Source organism: Mustela nivalis (genome assembly GCF_964662115.1).
Source record: "Mustela nivalis genome assembly, chromosome: 20".
Classification (NCBI taxonomy): Eukaryota; Metazoa; Chordata; class Mammalia; order Carnivora; family Mustelidae; genus Mustela; species Mustela nivalis.
In genome coordinates this window covers 14,972,578-14,998,246 of record NC_139039.1, presented here as the reverse complement: position 1 = coordinate 14,998,246, position 25,669 = coordinate 14,972,578, and the positions used below count along the sequence as shown (strand labels likewise).

Sequence of the window (25,669 nt, the reverse complement as noted above, 5' to 3'; positions counted from 1 at the left end):
TCTCACCTAACTACACACCTCCACTTTAAACTGCACTCTTTTAAACCATTAAATATTTAATATTTAAACTATTTGAACCATTACATATTTAAACTGGTAGTTCCTCTGCATTCAGTTTCCTAACTTTGAAATCTCACTCTTCCTTTGTTCCTCACTGCCCCCCTTAATTCCTGACACTTACAACACAATTTGGAGGCGTTCCCCCAAGCCCTTGGGGTAGGATTTGCCAGCACCCTGTGTGTGTCCCTATTACAGCACTCAGGAGCTGTATTGTATTTATCCGTTTACCGGGCTAGTAAACGGAGTTTTTTGAGGACAGATTCAGTAACTTACACGTATTTGGATCTCCCGTAGTTCTGCAGTACCGGCCAAAACTGTGGGGCTCCATAAATGTGCTGGAATACACGGAAAGGTGAGGTGGGAGGACTGATGGATGGGTCAGAAAACGAAGTTTCAAAGCGTTAAACTTCGTAAATTGTGGGGACCATCCGCGCTTAACTGAGTTGCAGCTGCTTAGAAACGCCACAGAGGTGAGTCATGGGATGGCAGTGAGGTCATAGAACTGCGAGGTCAAGCTAAGTCTTCAACAGTCACACCTGCTCTGGCAAAACTGAGGCACAGGGCAAGGAGTAGCAGGACTCCAGGGTCTGCAGGACCTGGAATTTGGTCCAGGCCCCACTTTTCAAGCATCGGCCCATAGGAACAAGAGGCTGCAGAAGGCACCAGGAACCGTTAGAGATCAACCCATAGGAACAAGAGGTGCAGAAGGGGCCAGGAACCGTTCGGGAGGTAGGGAAGATCCTTCAGAAGAGTAGTGCTTAGTAGCTCCGACCCCAAAGCCCACAGTCACCCACTGAGGACACAAGGCAGATCACGAGGCAAGAGCCTGCCTTCTGACACAGTCAACGGCCTCTACACTTTCTCTTCCAGTACATTTGACTTTCGAGAGTTCTTTTTCACAGCTTCCAGAGTCCAGCAGCCGAAGGGTCGAGCGCTGCGGGCCCTGTCGCCAGGGAGCTGCAGCCAGCGCCCAAGCTTTGCTTTCACAGGATTTGGCTAGGCGGGCTGCCAGACAGACCCATTTCTCTGGAAACATGTGACGTGGGGAGGTGACCTGCATTTCTTCTGATATAAGACTACAGATCATGAGTTCGAAAACAGGGGCGATATCAGTCGAACCAACGACCCAGCTTCAGGACCTCGCGCCCCGAAAAACCGTCCCTTGGGAAGGGATCCACTCGGTCGCCCGACGTTAGGCGCAACCGGAAGGGGCGGGGCTCCCCCGGACGCGGAGCTTCTGCCAGCATGGCTTCTCGTGGGGTCATTGGGGTTTTCCTCCTCTCTGCTCTCCCCCTCTTGTGTCTGGAGCTCCGGCGTGGGATCCCCGATCTAAGTAAGTGTTAGCTTTTTCCTTCTGGCGCTCACAACGGCATAACTTTCCCACAAATGTTGCGTCGAATTCCTGTCTCGAGGTCGCCGCCTCTATGGGCGGCGTGGACTACAATTCCCAGGCTGCATCGCGCCCGCCTCTCTCTTCCGGCGCCGAGTTCCCGCGGAGCGAGACTCCTGGGGCATTGGGGGTGGCTGGCTGTTTTGGGGGGAGAAGGTGGCCTTCCAGTTTGACGTGCAAGGGGAGAGGCTGGCAAAAAGCACAGGAACTTACGTAGACACTACTGGCAGATTGTTTTGAACGCTCACAAGGAAATAGGGTGGTGTGATGTAGGCCTTCAGTGGAATTTAAGGAAATGATACGGAGTCAGCCAAAAACATTCTAGACAAAGGGAATTGTGACGTGTCAGAGGAAAGGGTGAACGTCACTGTTCATGGATCAAGGAGACTTGGGGGAGAGTGTCTCGAGATAATAACATTCACTGAGCACCTGTTAAAAGCCTAACTCTGTTATCTCATCCAATCTGTATTATAACTATGGAGGTGGTTACTGTTACAACCCTCATTTTACACTTGAGAAAACAGACTTAGCGGAGGTGGAGCGCGTCCCTAAGGCTTTGAGTCCCTCGAGGAGCGTCCGGCTAGCTCCCGTCAACGGAGCATGCGACTCAGTCTTAGGGTTGTGCGTTCAAGCCCCGCGCTAGGCGTAGGCATAACTGGATAGTCAGTCCCTGGATTCTGTGCAGAATGTTTTGGAAGGAGACTGTAGTGGAAGCAGTGAAGCAAGTGAGGCTCTTGAAGTAGGCAAGTAGTGTAAGATGGGAACAGATGAAATGTGCACAGACTTGGAATATTTACAAAGTGGAATCAACAGGATTTGTGGATGGATTCATGGAAAGGAGGGAATCAAGAATGACTCCTGCATGTGAAGTTGGACAACCCTTGGTAGTGGATAGTGCCAGTGATAAAGGGAAAACTCAGAGGAAAATGGACTTGAGAATCAGTCCATTTGGGGGTATGTTAGTCATGGGTTTACATGCATGTCTCCCTCCCTGTGTTCAGTTTTTAAGTTAGAGACCATGATAAAACCTAGCTTTGTAGATTTCTTCTCCCTCTCCCCAGCCCCAAGAAGTTAGGTACCTAGAAGTGTTGCTGAAAATAAGAACTTAAAATAAAATGCTTTTTAAAAAAAAAAAAATCTGCAGAGTCCCTCTAGAAACTTCCTACTCACTCAGGCTGTATTGGAATCTAACAAAAGACCTTTATCCAAATTACATAAGGGAATGTTAAATTCCCACTTACTATTCTTGAATTTACTGGCTCCCTTGCCTTTACAGTATCCACCTCTGTTAATTTAGACTCTCTTCTACTTTGCACTTAATGGTTTTTCTTTTTTAAATTTTATTTATGTATTTGACAGAGAGAGAGTGAGAGGGAACACAAGCAGGGGCAGAGGGAGAGGGAGAACCACATTTCCCAATGAGGAGGGCGCGGGCATGATCCCAGAATGGTGGGATCATGACCTGAGCCAAAGGCAGATGCTTAACGACTGGGCTACCCAGGTGCCCCATGTACTTAATTTTTGAGTCACTAGTCAATGAGAAGGTGGTTGCAGCAGGAAATCTCCTCACATAATCAGCTCTATCGGGAAAATACAGTTTTTGAGTTTTAACTCCTTTCTGCTAGAAACCTCTGTCATTTGTGAACTGATGGTCGTTTACTTAGGTTTCTTTTTTTTTTTTTTTTAAGATTTTTATTTATTTATTTGATAGACAGAGATCACAAGTAGGCAGAGAGGCAGGCAGAGAGAGAGGGGGAAGCAGGCTCCCTGCCGAGCAGAGAGCCCAACGTGGGGCTCGATCCCAGGACCCCAAGATCATGACCCGAGCCGAAGGCAGAGGCCTAAACCACTGAGACACCCAGACACCCCTGGGTTTCTTTTAATTTAGGTAATTTCTACACCCAGTGTGCTCAAACAGTCACATGCTCTACTGACTGAGCCAGCCAGGTGCCCCTACTTTATTTTCTTGATAGTCATCCTCCAAATATCCAGTAATAGTAGTTAAGTCTATTTTACAAACCATATGTCCCAGTGCAATGGCTGCAGGGGTGGTTACATGTGGAGCAGTACTTACAGACACTAATACTCAGCCGGAGCTGCTAATTGAATTCCTGGCTGGAAAATTAAAAATCCCATACCTGTTCATTCACTTGGGTTGTATTTTTGGACAGACACTGAAAAAATGATTCCTATCTTTTTCTAGTATGTAAAAGCCTTCATTGCCATTTTTACTGGTACTCACAGCTAAATATATTAATGCTGCTTCCTCACATTTATTATTCTTTGAAGTGCCTTGTACGTGGGCTCTTGAGAATAAGTACCAAAAAAATCAATTTAATAATTTTTTTTTTACTTCAAAGATGTGCGCACATATCTAGTTCTTTTATAGTCCTATATGACATTTGCAAATTGCTTGCTTGTTAGAACAAAAAGCAGCATAATGAAACATAAATCCCATACCTGAGTGGTTTCTCTAAATACCAGTGCTGTAGGTATTAAATTACTTTCATTATACCCTAGGTTTAGTTAGGTGTTGTTTTGAACAACACTTGGGTCAACAGCTAATGCTGGCAAAAGTTAGAGGACTGTGAGGCAAAACAAAACAGTATTTCTTTCTTTTTTAAAAAATATTTCATTTATTTATTTGAGAGAGGGAAAGCAAGCACAAGAGCGTACCAGCAGGTGGAGGGTGGAGAGAAGGAGAAGCAGAATCTCTACTGAGGAGGGAGCCTGATGCAGGACTCAATCCCCAGACCCCAGGACCCTGAGATCATGACCTGAGCCAAACCAATTGAGCTACCCAGGTGTCCCAAAACAAGTATTTCTTTCTTTTCTTTTCTTTTTTTTTTTTTTTTAATAGTATTTTATTTATTTATTTGACAGAGATCACAAGTGGCCAGAGAGGCAGAGAGAAAGAAGGAAGCAGGCTCCCCGCGGAGCAGAGAGCCTGATGTGGGGCTCGATCCCAGGACCCTGGGATCATGACCTGAGCCGAAGGCAGAGGCTTAACCCTCTGAGCCACCCAGGCGCCCATCTTTTTTTTTTTTTTTAAAGATTTTATTTATTTATTTGACAGAGAGAGATCACAAGTAGACAGAGAGGCAGGCAGAGAGAGAGAGAGAGGGAAGCAGGCTCCCCGCTGAGCAGAGAGCCCTATGTGGGGCTCCATCCCAGGACCCTGAGATCATGACCTGAGCTGAAGGCAGCGGCTTAACCCACTGAGCCACCCAGGCGCCCAACAAGTATTTCTTTAAACAACTTTAAGTTGCTATTTTTTTAAAAGGATAACATATGTATCAGTTTTGAGTTAAAAATGAAATATTTATGCACCTGGCCTATTCAGTCTGAAGAATGTGTGGCTCTCCATCTCCAGGTTGTGAGTTTGAGCCCCACATTGAGTACAGATATTACTTAAACAAAAATTTTTTAAAAATTAATTAAATTAAATGAAATATTTATTATAAGTATGGTCAACTAACTATATTTCAAGAAAGAAAGAAATATTTAAGTATGTATATATAATTCCTTCTTTAATCTTTAATTGGACTGATTACCTGCCCTGATTATGCCTGGTAACTTTTGAGAACTACCAAACTAAAAACTCTTGGAGGTAAGAAAGCATTTTTTCTTTTTAAAGATTTTATTTTATTTGACAGAGATCACAAGTAGGCAGAGAGGCAGGCAGAGAGAGGGGGAGAAGCATAGAAAGCATTTTTAACCCAACTTTGTATTTGTTCTCTCACTATTAGCAAATAATGTTACACAAAATATAGGTATTTGTTACATTTTTGCTCATCTAATTTTCATCTTTATTCTTAAAATAAGACAAAATACTGAATTTTTACTTATTTCTAGGTGAACATGTATGTATATAGTAATTTTATTTGCAAATGATGGAATAAATATTCAGAAATAGAGAAGTATACAGTTGTATAATTTATGAGAAATATGAATTTCATGTTTCAGAATGACTGTTTTTAAATAGAATGAGAATTTGACAAGATGATACTGTCACAATTTAATTCCTGTTGGGATAATTTCCTTTCCTTCTCTGGATAGAGGGAAACCAGAATTTATTCATTATTGATAGTCATACTGTTTATGATGTAGCCAGTCACTTGAATTATACATATATTCCTGAGACAAAAGCTATTCTAAAATTGTTTTCTTTCGTTCTGGCAATGACAACCATGATGATTTTAGGTCACAAAGGAGACTGTATGAAAAAAAATCGTAAGACAGTTGCATAAATTAACTTTTACTATACCACTCTAAATTTTTTTAATGCCTTGCTATTTATTATTAGTTTCAAGAAAAGTGTTCTGAATTTTAATTGTACTTTTTTTTTTTAACCTTTATAAGGCGTTAAAGATCTAATTTTGCTGTGTGGTCGGATTTTCTTACTGCTTGCTGTTCTTACCTTAATTATTTCTGTGACTACCTCATGGCTTAATTCATTTAAATCGCCCCAAGTGTATCTGAAAGGTAAGTTTATTATTTATGCTACCCTTTTATAATTTTCTACTCATGTTTCTTTATTGATTCTAGAACTTTGCATAGTAAGAACTACTTACTGTTAATTGGTGATGTGCAATTTCAAGGTAGAGTCATCATTACAACTTTTGTCTTGATTTTTAATGGACTATAAATCCCCATTTTTAAAAAAAGATTTCTTTATATATTTTTAGCAAGGGGGAGAGAGAGAGACAGACGGAGAGACCACTCGTGCCTGTACATAAGTGGGGGAGGGGCAGAGGGAGGGAGAATCTCAAGCAGACTCCTCCCTGAGCATGGAGCTCTACACAGGGCTGGATCCCATGACCTGAGATCACTACGTGAACTGAAACCAAGAGTCTGACATTCCACCAAATACACCCACCCAGGCACCCCCATATCCAACATTTTATTTGAAATTGTACATTGTCCTTATACATGCATTTGAAATGATACCATTTCTATGTTGATACATTGCAAATTCTCTAATTTAAAATTGTGCAGATTTTTTTTTTTAAAGATTTTATATATGTATTTGAGAGAGAGAGCATGAGTCAGCGGGCAGCGGCTGAAGGAGAGAGGGATACTTGGACTCAAGGCTCAAATCTAGGACCCTGACTGCATCATGACCTGAGCCAGAAGGCAGACTTTTAACCAACTGAGCCAGCCGGGCACCCCAAATCATGCAGTTTAATTGTTCTTTGGTGCTTTCAGTTTATAAACTATTAAACAAATAGTAATTGTATCTACCATTATTTCATAAAGGCTTTTCAACCTAATTTATCTTTTATTTCACTTTGTCAGTTTTCCTTTACATACCGCTTACTCTTAACTTTAGGAAACCGGGCTTCTTCTTATTTTTGAGAAGTAAGAAGTTTTACTTTTAACTGTTAAAAGCTCTTAACAATGTCAAAAGTGGCTCATTTGGTTAAGCGTCTGTCTTCGGCTCAGTGCATGATCCTGGGGTCCTGAGATCGAGCCCCACGTCAGCCTCCCTGCTCAGTGGGGACTCTGCTTCTCTTTCTCCCTGTCCCCCGCTTGTTCTCTCTCTCTCTCTCTTGCTATCTCTGTCTCTCTCAAATAAATAATTTTTTTAAAAAAGAAGTAATTAAGACTGTATAAAGTGCTAGGACACCTGGGTGGCTCAGTGGGTTAAAGCCTCTGTCTTCGACTTGGGTCATGATCTTGGGGTCCTGGGATCGAGCCCCACATCGGGCTCTATGCTTGGTGGGGGGCCTGTTTCCCCCCTCTCTGTGCCTGCCTCTCTGCCTGCTTGTGACCTGTCTGTCAAATAAATAAATAAAATCTTAAAAAAAAAAAACCGTATAAAGTGCTTAATTGTCAGACTTTCTTCAAATGAGTAAAAAATAAGCTTGTCTATATACTTTGTCTTCCCCAAATTTTAATCCTCCGTATTTTGTAAAGATTTGTATGATGAAATGTATCAAAAGCTCAGTGACTTTAAGGATTACAGCCCCTTGAGACTCCTGGTTGGCTCAGTCAGTAGAGCATGTGACTCTTGATCTTAGGGTCGTGAGTTCAAGCCCCACATTGTGCATGGAGCCTACTTAAAAAAAAAAAAATAGGGACGCCTCGGTGGCTCAGTGGGTTAAAGCCTCTGCCTTCGGCTCAGGTCATGATCCCAGGGTCCTGGGATCAAGTCCCGCATCGGGCTCTCTGCTCAGTGGGGAGTCTGCTTCCTCCTCTCTCTCTGCCTGACTCTCTGCCTCCTTGTGATTTCTGTCAAATAAATAAATAAATCTTAAAAAAAAAAATTAAAGCTCCTTAATCACCTGTTATTGATTTATTTAGAAGCTATACTCTGTTTCAGAGTCAGGAGGGAGTCTTAAGATCACTAAGTCTGATTCATCACATAGCAAGTTAGTGGCCAGACTGGGCCTTCTGATTTCCTGTGTGCTTTGCTGCTACCCTAATATTTCCTTCATAAATCTGAGGAAACAGTTAATGCCAGGAGAGAAAGTAGTTGACAGAAAGGAGTGTTCCTATTTAAAGAGCCAGGCAGGTTAATGGATATATTTTCCAAAAAGATGGATAATTCCTCAAGGGAATACAGTTAAATTAATTTAAATAAAACTTGGTACAGGCGCCTGGGTCAGTCAGTCGGTTAAGCTACTATTCTTGATATCAGCGTAGGTCTTGATCTCAGCCTTGTGAAGTCAAGCCCATGTTGGGCTCCACTTAAAATAACTAATTTATTTTTTTTTTAAAGATTTTATTTATTTATTTGACAGAGAGAAATCACAAGTAGATGGAGAGGCAGGCAGAGAGAGAGAGAGGGAAGCAGGCTCCCTGCTGAGCAGAGAGCCTGATGCGGGACTCGATCCCAGGACCCTGAGATCATGACCTGAGCCGAAGGCAGCGGCTTAACCCACTGAGCCACCCAGGCGCCCCAAAATAACTAATTTAGTATACCCAGAATGAAAAAGGTCATACAACAGCAAAAATCCTTTCTCTTGCCGTTCAGTGGCTAATAACCTAATATTGGTTCAATCATCAGAATTGCCAAACACACCCCAGCTTCAGGGTCTAGGCATGTTGCATTTATTTTTTTCTTAATATTTTATTTATTTATTTGACAGATCACAAGTAGGCAGACAGGCAGGCAGGCAGAGAGAGGAGGAAGCAGGCTCCCCACTGAGCAGATCCCATATGGGCTCGATCCCATAACCCTGAGATCATGACCCAAGCCTAAGGCAGAGGCTTTAACCCACTGAGCCACCCAGGTGCCCCTGCATTTATTTTTTTTTAAATAATTTTATGATTTTATGTTTTTATTTTTAAGCAATCTCTACATCCAACATGGGGCTCGAACTAAAAACCCTGAGATCTGAGACAGCCAGGCATCCTGGCATTTTGCTTTTACGGTCATGTCCAAGGGTGACCAAATGGTACTCAAGTCTGCAGTGCAGCATTCCATGCTCAGGTTCAGTAATGAGCTCCTGTGCCATGTCTTGGAGCTGCTGAATCCCTATCAAGGGCCTACACTTAAAATCCAACTCACATGCTTAACCAACTGAGCCACCCAGGCTGTCCCCAGCGTAATCACTCTTTTTTTAGGATTTCATTTATTTATTTATTTATTTATTTATTTATTTATTTTTAAAGATTTTATTTATTTATTTGACAGAGATCACAAGTAGGCAGAGACGCAGGCAGAGAGAGAGAGAGGGGGAAGCAGGCTCCCCACCGAGCAGAGAGCCCGATGCGAGGCTCTATCCCAGGACCCTGAGATCATGACCTGAGCTGAAGGCAGAGGTTTTAACCCACTGAGGCACCCAGGTGCCCCTCCCATAATCATTCTTGAAGCCTCCTCACCCAAACTATACATAAAATACCAATACATGTGAAAGAACTTTTGTTTCAGAATAGACCTTTTCTTATAGATTTTACTTGTGGATTTCTTTGTTTGAACTATCTGCATATATCTCATTTTCATTATTTCAAAAATTACAGTCTGTTTTTTGAAGGGTTGTCTCTCTTGAAATGTTATCTACAGTCTGTCTTCAGAGAAAAGAGCATTCAGTTTATCATATTTGGGAATTAAAAAGCACTTTTATGTTTTGCTGTCTTAGAAGAAGAAGAGAAGAATGAGGAAAAACAAAAACTTGTCAGAAAAAAACAGCAAGAGGCACAGGGTGAAAAGGTAAAGCATAATTTTTAGAGAGTATATATGGAGAGAATACAGAATATCTGGGGCATTTATTTATTTATTTATTTTTAAAGATTTTATTTATTTATTTGACAGGCAGAGATCACAAGTAGGCAGAGAGGCAGGCAGAGGGAGAGGAAGGAAAGCAGGCTCCCCGCTGAGCAGAGAGCCCGACACGGGGCTCGGATCCCAGGACCCTGGGATCATGACCTGGGCCGAAGGCAGAGGCTTAACCCACTGAGCCACCCAGGTGCCCCTATCTGGGGCATTTAAAATTGAGGTCTATTGCTTTCTATGTTTGTGCTTAGATTTTTTTAATTATTGAGGTCAAATTCACATGACCTAAAATTACCAAATTAAAAAAAACAATTTAAAATGTACATTTCAGTGGCTTTTAGAACAGTCTCAGTGTTGTGCAGCTGTTACCTCTGCCTAGTTCCAAAACTAGACAGGCAGGCACCCGTGCTTTCTATTTGTATGAATTTATCTATTCTGGACATTTCATATGAATGGAATCCTATAACATATGACCTCTGTATTTGGCTGCTTTGACTTAGCATAATGTGCTGGGGTTCATCCATACATAGGTATCAATACCTCAGTCCTTTTTGTGGATGAATAATATTTCATTATATGGATATATCAAATTTGTTTGTCCATTCATTTGCTGATTGACATTTAGGTTTCCACCATTTAGCTATTATGAATAGTGCCACTATGAATATTTGGACACAAGTCTTTGAGTACCTGTTTTCAGTTCTTTTGGGTACATACATAGGAGTGGAATTCCTGGGTTATATGGTAATTCTATTTTTAACTTTTTGAGGAACCGCCGAACTATTTTCTTGGGGTAAATAATACTTAGCTAGCATATAACCCGTTTAGTATGCTATTGGATTCAGTTTGCTAGAATTTGTTGCACCTTTATTTATAAGAGATATTGGTCTATACTTTTCTTGTATTGTCCTTCCGTGTCTTTGGTGTGAGGAGGATGTTGACCTCATGGAATTAATTAGAAATTGTTCTCACCTCTTTTATTTTTTGGAATATCAATAGAATCAGTGTTAATAACTCTTCTTTAAATGTTTGATAAGGATTCACTTGTGAATCCATCTAGTCCTGCTCTTCTTTTTGGGGAGGTTTTTAATTACTGATTCAATATTGTCTGTTGAGATTTCCTATTTCCTCTTCTTTATTTATTTATTTGACACAGAGAAAGAGAGATCACAAGTAGGCAGAGAGGCAGGCAGAGAGAGATGCGGGGAAGCAGGCTCCCTGCTGAGCAGAGAGCCTGACATGGGGCTCGATCCCAGGACCCCAGGAATATGACCTGAGCCGAAGGCAGAGGCTTTAACCCACTGTGCCACCCAGGCGCCCCTCCTATTTCTTCTTGAATCAGTTTAGGCAATTTGTGTTTCTAGGAATTTGTCTATTTTATTTTGGTTTTCTGATGTGATGGTCTACAATTGTTCTAATACTGTTTTTCTAATCCTTTTTATTTCTGTAAGGCTGGTAGTAATATCCTCACATTTCTGATTTTAATTATTTGTCTTCTCTTTTTCTTCATCAGGTTAAAGGTTTGTCAGTTTTGTTGATCTTCTTGAAGAACCAATTTTGCTTTTGGTTGTTTTTCTGTTCTATTCTCTGTTTAGTTTGTTCTTTTTACAGTTTTTTAAGGTATAAAGTTAAATTCTTCATTTAAGATCATTCTTTAATTAGATGTTTACAAGTATAACTTTCCCTCTGAGCACTGCTCAGAGCATTGCTGTAACCTATTCAAGATTGTGTTTGATAGCTAGGAATTCCATTTACTGTGGATGATCATCTAACACTTATTTCTTGACCTTGAACTGTCAGACCGAGGCAGTTGCCAGATTGATCATTAACAAAATCTTTGTGAAAGCAGGGACTCATGTGGACTTTCATCTAAATATTAAAAACATAAACTATTTATTTATTTATTTAATTTGTTTGTTTTAACAAACAAGGACACTAATATTTTGGTACAAGGGCACTAATATTATGAAAGCTACCAACTTGTTTTCAGCTTGTTATCAATATGTTTCAGCTTCTAAACAACTTGTTCTTCTGGTGAACAAATTACTCCTTTTAAAGTAAACAAGTGAAGGCTGAAAACAAGTCACAAGAGTAAAAGCCTCTGTATTTGTTGGGAGATGGGAGATTACTACATTTGTAACAACCCTAATCTGAATTTAGAACAATAAAAGTGTCCTTGCAAGATCTTTCATAAGAAATTCTCTTGTAAATATTTGACCTATATCATGTTATTTCCAGTAGAAGTGACTATTAATTATAAAGCCTTGCTTGATAATTAGTAAATTATAGGGACATCTAGATGCCAACTATCTGTTAACCGGTGTCTGTAATTCCTAAAGGTCTGTAAAGTTAGGATTCTTTTGTTTGGCAGAAGTCTTTAACCCATTGAAGTTCTCTCTTTGGACAAAAGATAATTAGTGTCTCTGTATAGTCTATGTATGTGGATGGTGGAGGACCGGACTTGTGCAGATATGTAAAAGGTACCTGCTGATAAGTAAAATTTTTGAGGCTTGGCATTGTAAAATGGTGATTTTTCTCTTCTGATACTTGATTGATAGTTTGATCTGGCAAAGAACAGATTTAAAATCCCTAGAATTTTGAAATATTGCACCGTTAACCTAAAAATTCCAGTGTGATTTTTGAAATTCCTGTTTCTCTCTCTCTTTTTAGTCTCTGTTTTTCATTTTAAGTCCAAAGATAATGTTCAACTTTACTGTGATTAAGCTATTCAGTGAACGCTCTTCCAAGCAACTTCATGTGTTGGGCATGCTTTCAACAAACGGCTCTGAGTCAAAGCTCCTAGAAGTCAAGGATCCCGTCATCCCTAGCTCCTAGTACGTTTTCATCGCACTGAAAACGCAGGACAGGGGCGCCTGGCAGGCTCAGTCGGTGGAGAGCGCAGCTCTTGATCTCAGGGTCATGAGTTTGAGCCCCACGTTGGGTGTAGAGATTACTTAAAAAATAAAACTTTACTGGAAAAAAAAAAAGAAAAAGAAATGAAAACACACTAAAGGGGTAGAGGCAGACTCCCAAATAAGCATAAATATAGAACATTTGTTTTTTATCAGCATTACATACAAATGCAGGTTTGTAGAGAGTGTTGTTGAAGTGGAGGCTGCTGCTTTTTGGGCAAAATTGAGTTAGTATGAGAATACAATTTCTTCTCCTGGTTTCTATTTATTATTTTATAGACAACATAAAATCTTAGGAATGGCATAATAACAGTGCCTCTTTTATTTTTTTGAACAGGCCAGCAGATACATAGAGAATGTTCTAAAACCTCACCAGGAAATGAAGCTGAAAAAACTGGAAGAACGCTTTTATCAGATGACGGGTGAAACCTGGAAGTTGAGCAATGGCCATAAGCTTGGGGTTAGAAAATATCCTCCCTCCATATTTTGAATTCGGCTATTATGTATATGCAGTTGATGTATATTGTGTGCAATGGATAAGTACATACAATGTATATCACAGATATTTAATTTTTTATTTTCAAATGAGGTTAAATTAGTAATATGGTCTGTTTTTTGGGAGTCTTTACTGATCGTGATTATACATAGAGCATATCTGTGTGTCGAAGGGCTAAATGCTTTTGGTGCCGGAAGAGTGTATAACTTAGGTGCTTGATAAGCTTTAACATAAGGTAGTCATTGAGAGAACTGTTGACTAATCACCATATTTTATAGGAGGAAATTCAGATCTTTCCTTAACTAAGATCTCCCTGGTACCATAAACTCACATTTTGCTCATTATGTTTGACTCTGTTTCCCTAAAGTCGAATTAACCTTTGGGTCTTTTTTTCCCTTGCCATTGAGTCTGAATTTCATCATTTGCTACTGGAAGTTCAGAGGAATTTGTTACAGATAAGCATGTGTCTGAGAATCTAGCAATTATTTTGCACAGAAGAAAGTTTTAATGGATAATATTAACAAAAAGTCATCTTTATGGTTTCTGGAATAAAAAATCCTTTGCCTTCTAAAGTGATTAATTCAAAAGAAAGATGAGAGTTTGAATTTGAGAACTTAAGCATGTTTATATATAACAGGATACTAGGACCATGTTCAGCTATGAAAGTATTTCATGGTCATATACGCAGACCTGTTTTTACATACATGCTCTATTTCCACAACCTTTTGAGGCATAATCCCTTGCACTGTCTTGCTTTCTTTAATGAAAGGAGAAAAGGTTATCATCCAGGTTTTCTTCTTTCTTCCATCCTACTGAGAAACTTGGGGATCAGTTAAAATGGAAAGATCCCTCCAGCCTTATATCTATCAGAGGGAGCCCCAGAACTGGATAAGGGTAGTTTCTTTTTTTTTTTTAAGATTTCATTTGACCTAGAGAGAGAGTGCACAAGCAGGGGCAGAGGCAGGCAGAGGGAGGGAGAAACAGGCTTCCTGCTGAGTGGGGAGCCTGTCACAGGGCTCAATTTCAGGACCTTGGGATCATGACCCCTTCCGAAGACAGATGCCTAGCCCACTGAGCCACCCAGGCGCACCAGCTTCTAGAAGATGTTAAGCTCCATGTTTTCTTGTCTAAGAAAATACTTTAAGTTTCTGGGCCACATAATAACTAAATCCCCCCCCCTTTTTTTAAGTGGGCTCCCTGCCCCATGTGAGGCTTGAACTCATGATGGAGTTGCTTGTTCTACTGACTGAGCCAGCCAGGCACCCGAACTAAATTATATTTTTTACTGAAATGCCACTGGGGTAAAAGAAATAACCACTGTGAACAGAATAAAGTTGGTAATAGAGAGCATTTAGAAATAATCTGTTGGTTTTTTTTTTTTTTTTACTAGGGTGACAAAGATTTGGTGCTGGAAAATGAGAGCCAGACGGCTTTTAAAACATCAAACAGAGAAGCAGCAAAGAGACGAAACTTGCCTAAGCTGTTAACCAAAGTCTCGCCATCTGCTGAGCAGCCCACGCGGAAGGAGGTTCATTCCTAAATGCCTACTCATGTAATCGTATCCCTGTGCGATAGGCATACTGCTGTCTGGGCCAGGTGGCACAGTGAGTGAAGATTAGGACTGGCTTTGGATCCAGATGGTGTCTTCCCACTACCCTGCAAAGGGATCAGCTTCATTGAGAATCACTCTTCCTGTTGGGTATGAATGTTCTGAACGCCACGCAGAAAGAAGATGTAAAAAAGATGCTAATAGGTTTTGAAAATACTCAGTTATTTCTGACGAGGGAATCCGATTAGGTAGAAATGAAAAATATAATGTTTATTAACCAAAATGTTCCTACAGGTTGCTAAGACACGATTAAGCCATATTTAGCAAGTGTCATTTTTCTCAGGGGTCCTGCTAGGAAAAAGGGGTTAGCAATCATTCACTTTGGAACAGTGCTCAGATTTATTTTTTTATTTTTTATTTTTTTTAAAGATTTTATTTATTTATTTGACAGACAGAGATTACAAGTAGGCAGAGAGGCAGGCAGAGAGAGAGGAGGAAGCAGGCTCCCTGCTGAGCAGAGAGCCCGATGTGGGGCTCGATCCCAGGACCCTGAGATCATGACCTGAGCCGAAGGCAGCGGCTTAACCCACCGAGCCACCCAGGCGCCCCAGTGCTCAGATTTATTATTCCTTCTGTTCTTTCATATCTTCAGTCCCCAGTTAACTCTTTTGAAGGTGGCAAAGGTTGGAAATAGGTCTCTTTGCACTAACTCTTACGGAAAGCTGGGAGGCCGTATTTTCCCTGAAAATAGTTTCTAATGTGTTGCTTCTCTGTCTGAGGTTTCTTGGTCCTTTAATGGGGCTTGAAGATGGCAATCAGGTCACTGAACTGTTTCTAGCATTTCAAAAAGCTCTAATGAACTGTATGAACTAATTTAAAATCCAGGATTTTTGCTTTTTGTCCATAACGTGAGTTGTCTCAAGTTGATGGTAAATTTTGGTTGACTATCACTTGTGCTTTTTTTTTTTTTTTTTTTTAAGATTTTATTTATTTATTTGACAGAGAGAAATCACAAGTAGATGGAGAGGCAGGCAGAGAGAGAGAGAGAGGGAAGCAGGCTCCCTGCCAAGCAGAGAGCCCGATGCGGGACTCGATCCCAGGACCCTGAGATCATGACCTGAGCCGAAGGCAGCAGCTTAACCCACTGAGCCACCCAGGTGCCCCTCACTTGTGCTTTTGATACCAGAGAAACACAAATGGTTTATTTGATAAAATGCAATTCATGCTGGTTAGATAAAATGCTATAACACATGAGTCTGTGGTATTAAAAAACAAAAAGTATACCTAAGGGGAAATTGCTGGCAACTGTTTAATGAGAGAAAATGGTCTGAACACCTGGTTTTGTAATGGCTAAATAGAAATAGGAAAGCAGAGTAAATCATGAAGACAACCAAAGTGAATGGTGGTTATCCAGTCCCTTAGAAGTGCCAGTCAAGAAAAATATGAGCTTGGGACGCCTGGGTGGCTCAGTGGGTTAAGCCGCTGCCTTTGGCTCAGGTCATGATCTCAGGGTCCTGGGATCGAGTCCCGCATCAGGCTCTCTGCTCAGCAGGGAGCCTGCTTCCCTCTCTCTCTCTCTGCCTGCCTCTCCATCTACTTGTGATTTCTCTCTGTCAAATAAATAAATAAAATCTTAAAAAAAAAAAAAAAAAGAAAAATATGAGCTTAAGATGTGATATATAAGCACATGTGCACATAAATAATTTGGGGGTGTCTATTGAAGTTAATATTTATCCTCTGTTTCCTTAAATAATATATTTTATACAGTATCTTGGAATATCATAAAAATAAGATTCTTACATGTGCATGGATGGGTAGCTGTCAGCTCACCTTCTGTTACTATCATCTGTTCAGCACAGAGTTGCTTCCCCAAAAGTGTTTATTAATTGAGCTCTTTCGTATTACATATTTTTTATAAATATCTATTAAAAGATTTCATTAATCTTAGATATGCCTGAACTCTGTATTAAAAGGAACTCTTCTTGCTGGCATTGTTTTTTGGTTTTTGTTTTTTTTCCCTTCAAAATGTTTACATTCCTCTTACAAATCCCAATTTATCTTTAGGTTCTTGATCTACCTGAAGAACCTCCTGAAACAGCTGAAGAAGTAAGCTTATTTTTTTTCCTTTGGAAATTAAATTTATTTTCTGTTTTTTTTTAACGTCAAGTGAGTACCTCTTATCTCGGTTTGGGTTTAGAAAACGGAGCGGGTACCCGTGTGTAGGGGATTGCATTGTAACTACGTCAGTTTTGAATGTGGTGTCATCTCAAACCCCTCCACTCCATCCTGTTTTGGAGCCCACGGTCCGTCCGCTGTCCGCTGACGGTGGGGCATTAAGAGCCCTCCCACTTCATGGAGCAGAGAAAGGATACACGGACTTTTCCAAACTTGAGCTCAGCAAAGGAGTTATTTATTTATTTATTTATTTATTTATTTTAAGATTTTATTTAGTCATTTGATAGAGAGAGCACAAGCAGGCAGAGCTGCAGGCAGAAGGAGAGGGAGAAGCAGCCTCCCTGCTGATCTGGGAGCCCATCCTGGGGCTCGATCTCAGAATCCCGAGATCACCACCTGAGGCACCCAGGTGCCCCGGGAGTTACTTATTCAAACAGAATCAGTATAGGCAGATGACTTCAAATTGTAGTTTTCCCCCTAAGACAGAGGAACTGAAGAATGCAGCTACTGTGTAGATGTTTGAGTTGAAGGACGGTTTGCAGTTTTGGGGGGCGGGGTTCGACTGACCCTTTGCTCCGTGTTGGGCTGCTGTTCTCTGCCCAGCTGTCCTGCAGCCATGTCCGCTGCCTTCCTGAGGTCCCCAGGCTGAGGTCCAGAGGGGTCTCTCATGTCCTGGGAGCATGGGTCTTTAAAGCCCCAAAGTCCTTTAAAGCCGCAAAGGAAAGCCCTTATGGTCTTAGGGCTCAGCAATGGTTAGACTCCTTAAAAACCGGTTTTGAGGTGACCTGGGTGGCTCAGAGGGTTAGGCCTCTGCCTTCAGCTCAGGTCATGATCTCAAGGTCCTGGGATCGAGCCCCATGTTGGGCTCTTTGCTCAGCGGAGAGCCTGCTTCCCCCCTCTCTCTCTGCCTGCCTCTCTCCTTACTTGTGATCTCTCTGTGTCAAATTTAAAAAAAAAAAAAAAAAAAAAAAAGGTTTTGAGTCTACCAGGAAAGCCACCGGGAGGGTCTCATTTTTATCAACACATCACAACATCTCAGTTGAAGATTTCGGATGTCTGACGAAAATCCAAAAGTCAGAGTAGAGACAATGAAGGGTGCAATCCAGACACCGAACCTCCAGGAGAAACACAAAAAAAGAAAAACAACTTCTAATTCCTTTCTGTTATATCCAACAAATTCAAGTCTGCGCTGTGTCTGTCCTGACCTGCGCGCTCTACCTTCTCCCTTCACATCAAGCGCTGGGTTGGTATCCATGACAACCATTTATCAAACAGAAGTAATTAAATATAGCTCAGGTTTAACAGGGAACACCTTTTATGAATTTACTCTGTTTTTAAAACACATGACATCATTCCTACAGAACAGATTGGTGGGGCTTTCACTATATATATATATGTGTATGGGGTAGCTGTGACTCTATGATAATGGGCCATAAGGAAATTCCTGTTCTGGCCAAAGCTTGCTTGCATCTCAGAATGGACTAATTGAGAGAACTAAAGACTGCATGGGTTTCTGATAGAGAAAGGGATCTGAAACACAATACAGTTCTTACTTAAGCAGTACATTTTGATTCTTTTAGTGTTATTTATTTAGTATTACAACCATCTATAGTGTTCTTTATTTTTTCTTTTTTTTTTTTTTTAGAGATTTTATTTATTTGTCAGTGAGAGAGAGCGAGCACAGGCAGGCAGAGTGGCAGGCAGAGGCAGAGGCAGAAGGAGAAGCAGGCTCCCCACCGAGCAAGGAGCCCTATGTGGGATTCGATTCCAGGACTCTGGGATCATGACCTGAGCCTAAGGCAGCCGCTTAACCAACTGAGCCACCCAGGCGTCCCCATCCATAGAGTTCTAAATAATATGGTAAATATTTAAAAATGAGAGGACCGGCACTTGGGTGCCCTGGGCTCTGATTGTGATCTCAGGGTCCTGGGATCCAGTGCTATGTCAGCTGCCTGCTCATCAGGGAGTCTGCTTCTCCCTCTGCCCCTCCCCCAGCTTGTGCTCCTTCTCTCTTGCTCTCTTGCAAAATAAAATCTTTTTAAAAAGGGTTTCCCGGGCACCTGGGTGGCTCAGTGGGTTAAGCCTCTGCTTTCAGCTCAGGTCTTGATCTCAGGATCCTGGGATCAAGCCCCACATTCGCCTCTCTGCTCAGCAGGGAGCCTGCTTTCCCCTTTCTCTCTGCCTGCCTCTCTCTGCCTACTTTTGATTTCTGTCAAATAAATCAACAAAATCTTTAAAAAATAAAAAAGGGTTTCCTGACAGTTACCATTTAATAAACATGAGAAAAAATGACTTCCTCATCTGTTTTTTAAATGACTTTTAATATATTTTTTTAAAGATTTATTTATTTATTTGACAGACAGAGATCACAGGCAGAGAGACAGACAGAGAGAGAGGAGGAAGCAGGCTCCCTGCTGAGCAGAGAGCCCGATGTGGGGCTCGATCCCAGGACCCTGGGATCATGACCTGAGCCGAAAGCAGAGGCTTTAACCCACTGAGCCACCCAGGCGCCCCTAAATGACTTTTAATATTAACTAACAGTTTCCAGGCTCTTTTTAGCTATTTAACTGTTTAATCAGGAAGAAATGATGTGGAAACCCAATCCGTAAAACAGATGGAGCAGAAGCTCTATCCCTGCAACTAGGACCTACTCCTCTGGGCACAGCCTACGATGATAGAGTCAGTTGGGAACTTTTGTTTCCTTCCAGTCCGGTGTTTTTCTCCTCTAGATTCTGAGGTGCCACTGGACCTTCTTGGTTTGGTAGATGAATTTTGAATCCCTTGTGCAACCTTGATATTATCTAGACAGAAGCATCTAGTTTCTGGTGTCCTCTCTGGAAGGTGCCATCATTGATGTCAGTCAATAGGAAGATGTTCTTCCATTTCAGGAGGCATTTTTATATTTAGATTGATTTTTATCTGGACCTTTTTGTTGGCGTATTACTCTCAGAGCTAAATGCCTACAAAACCCCCCACAAGCTGTTTAGAATTAGGGACGTGTCATAGGAGTAGCCATTTTGGAACTGCGAAGAGCAGCAGATTGGAATTCTTACTTGAACATTTTTATTTCTCAGGTAGTTACTGTTGCCTTCCGATGTCCAAGTGGGAGTGTCCTGAGAAGAAGATTTTTTAAGTCTTGCAGTTCACAGGTGAGGCCATTTGTATTTTGAGAAATATTTTTGTTGAATTTGGTAAGTCTACTCCCGTGCAGTGGGGGAGGCCGTACCACTCTCTTGTCTGGGTTTCCCTTCAGGGATGGTCAAGGGCATTTGTATGTATTCGGTGTTGCAGAAATTTGGATAATTAGGTATTCTGGATTTTTTTAAAAATTATTTATTTTTTATTTATTTTCAGCATAATAGTATTCATTATTTTTTCACCATATTCTGGATCTTTTTGAACTGTGATTTCTTTGTTTTTTTTTTTCCCCAGTTCTTTTTTTAAAGATCTTATTTATTTATTTGACAGAGAGAGAGTGAGACCACTACCTGGGAGACAGAGACGGAGGGAGGGGAGAAGCGGATTGTCTGCTGAGCAGGGAGCCCGATGCAGGGCTCCATCCCAGCACGCTGGGATCATGACCTGAGCCGAAGGCAGCCACTTAACCAACTGAGCCACTGGGTGCCCCTTTTATCCCGTTCTTTTTTGTTTTGTTTTGTTTTGTTTTAAGATTTTATTTATTTATTTGACAAAGAGAGATCACAAGTAGGCAGAGGCAGGCAGAGAGAGAGAGGAGGAAGCAGGCTCCCCACATAGCAGAGAGACCGACATGGCGCTCCATCCCAGGACTCTGGGATCATGACCTGAGCTGAAGGCAGAGGCTTTAACCCACTGAGGCACCCAGGTGCCCCTAAATGGTTGTTTTTTTTTTTTTTTTTTTTAGTTAATTACATTTTCACAGCTGGGTAGATAACGATGCTCTCAAATCCCTAGCAAGCAGCCAGTCTTAGCTTTGTTCCCATTATCCTTGATGGGTTATTAACTTACGCCCTATTGCTTATATGTAATTTTCAGATCATTCTTTAGGGGTCATTTCCTTTTGTTCTAATAGAGTATTTTTTCTCATAAACAGTGCTGTGTTCATTAGCAATAATTTGGACAACAGAAAAGTAGAGAGAAAAAAGACTTGATCTGCAGTCTGATGCCAAGGCCAATTGCTAATATTTTGGTGTATTTCTATTTTTAAGTGTGCTTAACTATGCATTGTATTAGAAATATATCTAAATGGTTTTCTGTCTTGATTGTTGCATTTAGCCTTCTATGACGAGCATGCTGTGAACTATAATGGAAAATGCTAATGGATTTGATTACATAGAAATGCAAAATTCTATAAAGAAGAAGTTCAGGGGTACCTGGGTGGCTCAGTCAGTTAAGCGTCTGCCTTTGACTCAGGTCATGATCTCAGGGTCCTGGGATTGAGCCCCACATGGGGCTACCTGCTCAGTGGGGATTCTGCTTCTCCCTTTCTCTCTGCCCTTCCTCACAGCTTGTGATCTTTCTCTCTCTCAAGGAAATAAATAAAATCTTACTACCAAAAGAAAAAGAACAAATTCAGAAAGTTAAAACTTTGGAAAAAATATTTTATATCTACATATGATAGTCATTTCTTTATAGGAGTATACTAATCAAGGAAGAGGTAAACTCAGTAGAATGACAGTTTTAAAAAAAAAAACAAAAAACAAAAAAACACGAAGGAGGGCGCCTGGGTGGCTCAGTAGGTTAAGCCTCTGTCTTCAGCCCAGGTCATGATCCCAAGGTCTTGGGATGAGCCCCGAATCAGTCTCTCTGCTCAGCAGGGAGCCTGCTTCCCCCCTCTCTCTGCCTGTCTCTCAGCCTACTTGTGATCTCTCTCATTCTGTCTGTCAAATAAATAAATAAAATCTTAAAAAAAAAAAAAATGAAGGATTTCCTAAAGAAAAAAAAGTGACATAAAAATGTTAGGCCTCACTTAGAATCAAAGAAGTGCAAAATAAATTGGGACAGAATTTTGTACCTATCAGATTGTCAAAAATAAAACGAAGAGTACTGAGACGCCTGTGTGGCTGAGTCCATTAAGCGTCTGCCTTGGGCTCAGGTCATGATCCCAGGGTCCTGGGATCAAGTCCCGCATCTGGCTATTTGCTCAGCAGGGAAACTGCTTCTCCCTCTGCCTCTGCCTGTTCTGCCTCCAGCTGTCTGTGCTTTTGCTCTTTCTCTGACAAATAAATAATAAAATCTTAAAAAAGGAAAAAAAGAGTACAAAATTTTGGGCAGTGTGTGGAAAAAACAGTGAATCTCATTAGTTTTTCTTGTGAATACAAATTGGGCCACTGTTCCTATGGGATAATTTACTCATATTATCTTTTTTTTCTTTTTTAAAAGATTTTATTCACTTATTTGACTCAGAGAGAGATTAGTGAGAGAGTACAAGCATGGGGAGCAGCAGAAGGAGAAGGAGAAGCAGGCTCCCCGCTGAGCAAGGAGCCCGATGAGGGGCTCAGATCCTAGGACCCCGGCATCATGGCCTGAGCCGAAGGCAGACACTTAACTGACTGAACCCACCTAGGCACCCCTCATAATCTTTAAAATATATCTTTTGGTTAATTGCTTTTCCTGTTCATGCTCTCTCTCTGACAAATAAATAAATAAATATCTTTAAAAAAAATAAGACAAATGATCAAAGATACAGGTGTTTATATGGGGATTGGTTGAATGAAAGTGTATCCAAATCTGGAAGATTATGAAGCTTTATAACCTAGAAGAATGGAATATCAGTAGGTTCTTGGATGGTAGTTAGCAGGAAAAGTCAGAGATTATCTGTAACTGATACTCCAGTTTACCCCAAGAATATTCTAGTATCCAGCTTTCTTCCTAAGAAGAAAGCAAACAGTTCTTTGGCAGGCATTTTTAGGCAATAGGAAATGGAAGTTACTATGGAAATCTTCATAACAGTTACTATGGAAATCTTCATTACAAGAAATGTTCTCAGTTAATAGGAATAGCCCATTGGAAATTGAGCTATCATAAGGTAGTCACTGGGGCCTGGACATGTCTCTGGTGACAAAGTTCCTGAATGATTTTTGACTAGTGGCTTTGGTTTTGATTGAAATAATCTTTTTTTTTTTTTTTTTTTTTGGCAGGTGCTAACCTTTATTCATAATTTTTAATTGAATAGCCTTTCCATTTCCTAGGCTTGGGGCTTTGCTAATTGTTAAATGCCCCTGCTATCTGTAGGTGCTTTTAGTCCCTAGGTCTTCTCTGAAACTTTGGAAAGGTATTAAAGGTAATTTGCATCTCTCAGTTCTAGGCGTATTATTTTCCTTTAAACTGTAGATGGTTCTGTTTCTTTACTCCGAGGGGCATGATTTTACAGTGGAAGAATTATAAAATATCATGATGTTCTAGAGGGACACAACTGTGCACAGTATTTGATAGCTAAACTTTTTATCCTTTAGGTCTTATTTGACTGGATGATGAAAATTGGGTACCACACATCCCAATACAGCCTGTCTACTTCCTTTCCCAGACGCCCTCTGGAAGTTGGGGGAGGCTGGTCCCTGCAGGACATAGGAATAACTGTGGATACTGTACTCAATGTGGAAGAGAACGAGCAGACAACTAATGAAGAAAGGAGAACTGCCTGTTCCCCATAAAATCAGCGATGCCATGGCCTTACAGGACAATAAAGGATTCACATTCAAATTATGCCATCCCTTGATTGACCTCAAGAAGGGAAACACTTTAATGTTGATGTCCTTGGGAACATGTGGACATAAAGGATTAGAAAAGGATTACTCTCTGCATATAATAGTTTTTAGAATGTGCCATCTTACCATGTACCAAATGAAGACTAGATAAAAATGTCTACAGTAAGATACTCAATGATCTGTATTTTTCCTAGCTGACATCATTTATCATTATGTTGAAAAACAAAGTCATACAAGTCTGTTTTCTGCCTCTACAGTCCACCTTGCCACTCTGACCGTCTCACAATTCAGACTCTAAAGTCTATTAAGTAGGAATGTGTGTGTGTGTGTGTGTGTGTGTGTGTGTGTGTGTGACCTATGGTATATATATATATACACTGCAGGAAGATGAAATAAACTATATATATATAGTTTATTTTCATAAATATATATAGTCATATATATATATATATATAGTTTATTTCATCTTCCTGATAGTTTATTTCATCTTCCTGCAGTGTTATATTCATGTACTTGAGTAATACCAAGTTAAATATATATATAGTCATATATATATATATATAGTTTATTTCATCTTCCTGATAGTTTATTTCATCTTCCTGCAGTGTTATATTCATGTACTTGAGTAATACCAAGTTCAACTCACAAGTGTGGTATAAAAAGATCTTTGTTATGGTCACTCACTTTTTCTTTTCCTATGTGTGTTGAGTCAATTAAGTTGACTCCTGTGTGTATTGGCCTCTCTCTAATGCTCTTTAATGCTCCTTTTACTTCTTGTGTAGAATTTATTACACTGTATTATTGCTGTATTTTTGTTTCCCCAAATACATAATTCCTTAAAAGCAAGAATTGTGGGCGCCTGGGTGGCTCAGTGGGTTAAGCCTCTGCCTTTGGCTCAGGTCGTGATCTCGGGGTCCTGGGATCGAGTCCCGCGTTGGGCTCTCTGCGCCAGCTTCCCTTCCTCTCTCTCTGCCTCCCTCTCTGCCTATTTGTAATCTCTCTCTGTCAAATAAATAAATAAAATCTTAAAAAAAAAAAAGGCAAGAATTATATCTTTCTTTTCCTCCAGAAGTATCTAGTATATAGTAGATGCTTAATACATGTTTGAAAATAATAAGCTGTCTCAACCTCTTTTTTTTTTTGTCTCTGGAATATCCCACATTGAAAAAAATGAAAAAGTTTCATATTTTAAATTAATCATAAAAGGAATTCAAAACTTCACAAAGTTATAAAAACAAAATTAAAATAACCCATAATCTCAACATCCAGAAGTAAATGTGACTAAAATTACAGTTTTCTGTGTGTCCTGCTGTACTTTATACTTATGTACAATTGATTAAAAAAGCAAAAAAAAGGACCCCAAATGTTTAGACCCCTTGGAAAAACTGATTATTGTAAAAGTTACCAAGAAGTTTTGCTACTTAGGAATTGTGGTAGCTGACTCTGACAAGGGGATATTTGTTATGTGGCAAGAGAAACTAGTACAAGAAACATTAAGGACATTTCCCCCAACAGTATAATTTTTTTTTTTAAGATTTTATTTATTTATCTGCCAGAGAAAGAGAGAGAGCGCACATGAGCACAGGCAGGCAGAGTGGCAGCAGAGGCAGAGGGAGAAGCAGGCTCCTTGCCAAGCAAGGAGCCCGATGCGGGACTCGATCCCAGGACGCTGGGATCATGACCTGAGCCGAAGGCAGTTGCTTAACCAACTGAGCCACCCAGGCGTCCCTCCCCCAACAGTATAAAGATATCTTCAGGATGAATGACTTTTACTGTTGTGGATAGATTCTTTGGTTTCTGTGGCTGGTAATTTGTCTTAATTAGGGTTCCTTCTGAAGAGTCAGTAAGTGTCCAATATTTTTTGAAATAGACTCAAATGCAGATAGAAATACAAAAGAAAATGAACAGATGCTTCCATATTCACCTGTTCTGATCACAGACTTTCATAGGTTCTGTCTTCAGTTGTCTGCTCACATCCACGTCCAAGGATACAGACTACAGAAAATGATTATCATTAAAAAAAAAAAAATATGGGGCGTTTGGGTGCCTCAGTCAAGTAAGTGTCAGAATCTTAATTTCAGTGTGGGTTATGATCTCAGGGTTGTGAGATCGAGCCCTGTATTGGGCTCCATGCTCAGCAGGGAGTCTGCTTGAGACTCTCTCTCCCTCTGCCCCTCCCC

General features: G+C 40.6%; 1 protein-coding gene across 3 annotated transcripts; it reads left to right on the top strand.

The window, feature by feature from the left end:
* The first annotated feature begins 338 nt into the window (after nucleotides 1-338).
* UBXN8 (UBX domain protein 8) lies at nucleotides 339-23,716 on the top strand. Of its 3 annotated transcripts, XM_082715116.1 has the most exons (8): nucleotides 339-1,393; nucleotides 5,813-5,935; nucleotides 9,538-9,608; nucleotides 12,921-13,043; nucleotides 14,470-14,607; nucleotides 16,693-16,734; nucleotides 19,878-19,952; nucleotides 23,238-23,716. In XM_082715116.1, the coding sequence occupies exons 1-8, from the start codon at nucleotides 1,306-1,308 to the stop codon at nucleotides 23,433-23,435; spliced, it is 858 nt and encodes a 285-aa protein (XP_082571242.1). In that variant the 5' UTR covers nucleotides 339-1,305; the 3' UTR covers nucleotides 23,436-23,716. The 3 variants fall into 3 exon arrangements, with proteins under 3 accessions (XP_082571242.1, XP_082571243.1, XP_082571244.1); XM_082715117.1 differs by lacking the exon at nucleotides 5,813-5,935; XM_082715118.1 differs by lacking the exon at nucleotides 14,470-14,607.
* The last annotated feature ends 1,953 nt before the right edge of the window (nucleotides 23,717-25,669 follow it).